The sequence below is a fragment of the Epinephelus moara genome, chromosome 19, assembly GCF_006386435.1.
Source record: "Epinephelus moara isolate mb chromosome 19, YSFRI_EMoa_1.0, whole genome shotgun sequence".
Classification (NCBI taxonomy): Eukaryota; Metazoa; Chordata; class Actinopteri; order Perciformes; family Serranidae; genus Epinephelus; species Epinephelus moara.
In genome coordinates, this window is record NC_065524.1 from 12,393,235 (window position 1) to 12,399,027 (window position 5,793).

At 40.3% G+C, this 5,793-nt stretch overlaps 1 protein-coding gene across 2 annotated transcripts in view; it reads right to left on the reverse strand.

Moving 5' to 3' along the window:
• sgpl1 (sphingosine-1-phosphate lyase 1) overlaps window positions 1–5,793 on the reverse strand; it is a 16,522-nt gene that overhangs the window by 6,939 nt on the left and 3,790 nt on the right. For both annotated transcript variants that reach the window (XM_050070438.1, XM_050070437.1), the window contains exons 2-10: window positions 5,199–5,364; window positions 4,450–4,517; window positions 3,032–3,179; window positions 2,817–2,896; window positions 2,466–2,594; window positions 2,286–2,374; window positions 940–1,048; window positions 752–850; window positions 516–662 (exon numbers count right to left, since the gene is read on the reverse strand). In XM_050070438.1, coding sequence (XP_049926395.1) covers window positions 516–662; window positions 752–850; window positions 940–1,048; window positions 2,286–2,374; window positions 2,466–2,594; window positions 2,817–2,896; window positions 3,032–3,179; window positions 4,450–4,517; window positions 5,199–5,364 — 1,035 coding nt within the window. The remainder of the gene's footprint in view (window positions 1–515; window positions 663–751; window positions 851–939; window positions 1,049–2,285; window positions 2,375–2,465; window positions 2,595–2,816; window positions 2,897–3,031; window positions 3,180–4,449; window positions 4,518–5,198; window positions 5,365–5,793) is intronic.

Consider the following 5,793-nt stretch of genomic DNA (forward strand, 5'->3'; position numbering starts at 1 on the left):
GTATCGTGATACTACTCAGAACCATGATATTTTCATTGGTATCATACAGTGGGATCCAATTTTGGTAATGTGACAACACTAATCTGGAGGGGGTTCATCTGCAAAAACTAATGAAAAACTAAACAACGATATTCAGTATTCGGTACTCGGTATTCGGCCAAGCGTTTAATATTATTCGGCTTCGGCTTCGGCCACAAATTTTCATTTCGGTGCATCCCTACTGGAAAGAAGTGAGACATCTCTACGGCCTATATCTCCAACACACGGCAACTCACACCAAAACAATCTAGACTGATAAATAGCAAATAGAAAGTGTTTTGGGTTTTTCGAGTGAACTGTCACTTTAAATTCCATGACTATTGCTTTGAAATGTCTATTTCCTGGATTTGTCATATCATTTTTTTAAAAACCTTGTGTACTTGTTTTTTTTTAGTTTGGTAAAGAACAGAACAAGAAGTGAGTATGTAAGCCTAAAAGAAGCATTGGTTTGAAGGAAATTAAAAACCACTCCTTACCTTGTGGGTGTCTGCAGAGATGCTGGTGACACCTTTTACCCTGAAGTCGAACGGGGCGAGTGGGTAACCAGCCTTGGCCATGAAGACAATGAGAAACCCTCCCAGACAAGCATCCACATGCAGCGGGAGGTTGTAGCGCACAGCCAGCTGGAACACACCAAGGGAAAGTGTCACAGATTTGACTTCCCTGTTTTCATCTCAGACCAGTTCTAGAGAAAAAATGTATCACTTCTGACCTTGGCTACTTCCTCGATGGGATCCATTATTCCATGAGGAAACTGAGGCGCTGAGCACACAAGCATGGCAGTGTTCTTGCTGATGGCTCTCTTCATAGCCTTGAAAAAGAATAAACAATATGGGAATAACTAGTGTCTAAGAATAGCAGTCAAGTAGCACATACTGTTTGTGTCTACTGTATTCTCACCTTCACATCTACTTTCATGGTTTTCTTGTCGAGGGGAATGTGAACAAGCTTCATCCCAAAATAATGTGCTGCTTTGTCAAAGGCTGCGTGGACGCTCACAGGTGCAAGACTGCACAAAGTAGAAAAACACAAAAATAATGTTAGTGCTTTTGTGGAAAACGCAGTGAGGAACAAGTCTTCAAGTAATAATCTCCTGTAAGGTCGCAATCTATCACCAAATGAGATAACACAGTGGTGATTAAGTCTATGGCCCAGTGATTTAAGTAATGCAATATTTTTATATTTGCAGTTTTGTCGAGGGTGACATTTTTTAGAAAAAAAAGCTTTGTTAGGTTACTGCAAATCGAACACTGCAGCTTCACATTAAAACTGGCCAAACATGAGTTGACTTATTGTGGAGTTGTCACAGGAAATGCTTGTTTTTCAGCGAGTTTTGCCCTTTCCAACATTTTTCTTAAAAAAAAATGCCTGTAAAACAAGACAACAGTCATTTCTGTCACTTTTTGACAGTGGATCTGTTTGAAGTGTTGCAGGGAGCAACTGAACAAGGAAGAGCAGCTACAGTGAGCTGTTAAAGACAAAGAGCTGCAGGCAACAGGCTGCATACCTAAGACTGAGCAAGGTAACCAACTTTTACTTTTACTGTTCCCTGCTGTCCGTAGACTCATGCTGTGTGCAGTGTAAAATCAGATCATGGTTGCTCAGAGTGGTGGAAAAGAGCCAATTATTGCCTGACTTCTTTATTAAAATTACAGTAGTTTGTTTTGACTGCCAATTTAAAATGTCTTGTATTCATTCTCTTCACTGGCAAGACCATGATTGAGAACAATACTGCCATATCATGTTATTCATGGTTGACAAGTACAAGAGATTAGATACATTTTTAATTTGGTGTTAGAACTAAAGGAAGTTGGCAAACTGAATTTGTCATCTGGGCAACACTTCACCAAGTTAAACTGTAGTCATGGCACCACTATTGAGCCTGCAAAAATCTTGATTACAGCCAAAAAATATGTCACACTGAAATGGAAATAAGAAAATCCTGTACCCTGTTTGAATGTGGAATTACTAATGCTATACCACCAAAGAATATCACACATTGGTTAACAAACAAGAGTGAAACCTTTAACAAGGAACAGCAACCGTTCATAGATTAAATGAAAGACAATCCTCTGAACCTGATTGTGTAAATTTGTTGCTGCAGTACAAAAAAACACTAACTGCCCATAAATGGTCCCAACCAAAACCTCCTCATGGCTATACTAAGACCTGACAAAGATAAAAGCACTGAACAAAAAAACAACTCAGAATTACTCATCAACCATATCTCATAAAGCTCATCTTACATTTCAGGGTATTTGACACCACGCTCATACGCCATGTCTCTGTACGCCTTGCAGGCCATCAGGATGCTCTCAGTTCCCCCTGAGGTAACCTGGACACAAAGGCAGAGAGTTGTTGAAATGCTTTGGATCCATCCATCCTCAGCTTAGACGATTTTTGAGCATATGTTTATGATAACTCACCGTGCCACAGGCATTCGGTCCACCATGGAAAAGTGTGCACGCCATTCTGACAACCTCTGCCTCCATCTTTCTCACGCCAGGAAAGATGTCTGGGTGAAGTGGGTTGCTCCACGCAAAATCTCCATATACCTAGGAACAAATGGAAAGAAAGATAGTGCCAAAAGAAGTTAAGATAATTACTCACACACACACCAGGGTCACAGTTGTCTCTTTTAAAGGAGTGAACAAGAGTTGTTAGTCAAAAAGTGCAAAATAGAAACAAAAAACAACTCATTCAATTTTACTGTCGCCAACACCAAAATGTATTCATGTGACAAATCTTGCTTGGAAAGTCCAGAGAAAGATGCATACCTTCACCAGGAGATTAGTCAGTGATTCATCTCCCCAGTATACTGCACCGGAAACACATCCTTTCTCCCACTGCACCTCATCTGCAATGACACAAGACATTACTTTTCAATATTAAAAAGAGACCTCAAAGTTTCCTGTCAGTAATGAGGACTAGAAATCCTCTACAGGAAGTCACCTATACAGATAATGGAGCTCAGGGATGACTGATGACTTACTCAGAGTCTCGTACTCTCTGATTTTGTCCAGCACTTGGCTCTGAGAGAGGCCTTTAGAGGGCAGCTGTTTGGTGTAGCTCATCCCCTCCTTCAGAGTACACAGGCTAGCAGACATGTCATCTAGAGCCTTGTTGAGCTGACTCTGAATCTGTCATAAAAAAGAGGACAGAGTTACTTTATAGGCATCGACTGTCTCTGTGTGCAGTAAAAACAACAGTAAAGTAAAGCGTGTTATTACACGGCTTTGTTGAATACTTGGTTCTGATTGGTCATTTATGGCATTCTATGGTCTGTAATTTCTGAATAACAGAGCGCTGCTATAAATAACAGACTGTTGCTATGGACACAGTTCTGATCATAGACTGGTGGAAGGAATAAAATCATGTTTGAATAAATTAAATTGTTTTAAAATCTATATTTTGTGTTACAGTATTGATTTCTTTAGTAGGTAAACATGTAAAAAGCGAGGTAACGTGAAGCCATAGACTGTATAAAATACTGGGCATAGCTTCGGTGATGTCGCCCATTGGTTTGTGGACTCCTGTTTTGAAGCCTCCAGACTGGCATTTTAACCATCGCCATTTTGGATTTTTGGAGCCGGAAGTGACCATATTTGGATGAGAGGATGGAGCTTACCCTAATGCCATCTGACAGCTTGGTTAGCATGTTGCATTTACAGCTATGATTAACTGTGATAATGCTAATGCTATTTTTTGCTAGCTTTTTCAGTACAACACTGAATTTTTTTATGCGACCAAATCATTAAATTAACTTTAAGGGACTGGAAACACACTGATGTAGCAGCAGCTACAGGTACACCGATACTCTGTATATCTGGGGTTACACCATGGTTACGTTATAAAACTAACAGGCAACCATCTGTAACTCAAAGTGGCCACGCCCTTAAATATGCGTAACTTTAAGCCTTAATAAGATTTAAACGGGTGAGTTATATAAAAATTCACCCAGGCTGTAAGTTGGACATTTTAACATGGAGGAGTAAGGGGGCTGACACGCTATAGGGTGATATAAGACCTGTATCACCCTGTCAGGGTTCATTTTGCAATAATGACCTGCTCGCTGTACATTACCCCTAACTTATTCCCTAAAATAAGGGAATGTGAGGTAACTGTGTTTCAGACTGAACATGACAACATGTCCACTGTTTTATCAACAGTCTGTGTAAATTTTTGATAAAGCCCGAAAGTGAGCTCTCCGTTGGTGACATAATGACCAGAAGTAACTGAATGTTATCACCAGTGCGTGATGTTAAGTGTGCCAAAGGTCTGACCCCCCCCCCTCCTTCCCCCCTGCACGCTGTACTCAGTCATCCAAGAGTGACTCATAAGAGTCTTAGACGCCAGAGACAGTGCACATCTGCTGGGAAAAGAAGGAACACATTCACCACTGATACTTACTGTTGCGCCAACAAAGGGTATTTTCCTGATGAGTCGAAAGCACAGCTTCTTGATTCGGGACGGGAGACCTATTAGCCAAAAACACAAGGCTGCAGCTGTGGTGAAAGGCTGGCACACAATCAACCACAAACATTAAACAGCTGACTATGACCTATAATCACGCGTCAAGACAAGACGTGCTCAGTGAAAATCGGAACCATATTCACAAAGCATTTAATGCTGACCCTGAAGGCACTGAAGATGTGCAGTTTTCTTCAAAAAGCCTCAATCTGACCAACTTTCACTCTCTAAGAGCTGACGTAGGACGGGCGGAGCTGACCTTGTTGCTAAGGAATCCAACCACTGATTGATTGATAGCAGATCTAGAAAGTCTTGTTGATTTGAAGGTATTCACTCAGTCAGACATACAAGAGGAACAAGTACTGTGCTAGGAGATAATAACAGCAGAGCACCAGTGAAACTTTAACAAAAGGTTTTTATCAAAAATCTATTCACTTAACTGCTCAGATCACATTTTGAGATACCATCCAGTAGATTATCAGTAAACCTGACAGTTCAGAGAATATGACTACAGATTAGAGTATGGCAGTCAAACTCACTCACTGTTAACATGGCCAAATAGGAGCATTAACTCAAAAGCAGCAAACATGACTTCTACAATTTTAGGAGGCTGTTAGCTCCTTTCATGTCTCATCATGTCTGATTTAGTCCCCCTTCTCTGCACCCATGCATCTCGTGTGAAAGATTACTTTCTTGCTGGAAGAGAAAGCCTTTGATCCAGACCGCTCCCAGTGTGGTGAGGACAGTCGCTCCAATGATCTGCCATGGCTCCAGGTCCGCACAACGCAAGTTGACCTGCCGCTGGCCCTCCTCCAGGTACAGCAGGACCATCTCCTTATACACCTCCAAGGCACTCTGAACACAGACACGCATACTGTATGTTACAACATGGTTGCTTTTAATTAAGAACACAAGAACCTTAGATCACAATAGACCTGTTACAAATATTTGTTTAATGTAGTTCCGGGGTGTTTACGAAAACACTGATACACTTGAGTATGGTGATATTATTTTTTGTGATATTGAATCAATTCTAAAAACACTACTGCTTTTTATGTAATAGTTAACATGCAAAGATTTGTGGCGGTGATCATTTTGAGTTGTTGACAGCAACTCTTTTACCAATCCAACGTATAAATGTATCACTAACATGTTACAGGGACTGTGATAAATACATAAGCAGATCTCACTGTTCTGACTGTACAAAAAAAGTAAACTTTTTTACTCAGATTTTATATATATATATATATATATATATATATATATATATATATATATGTATAT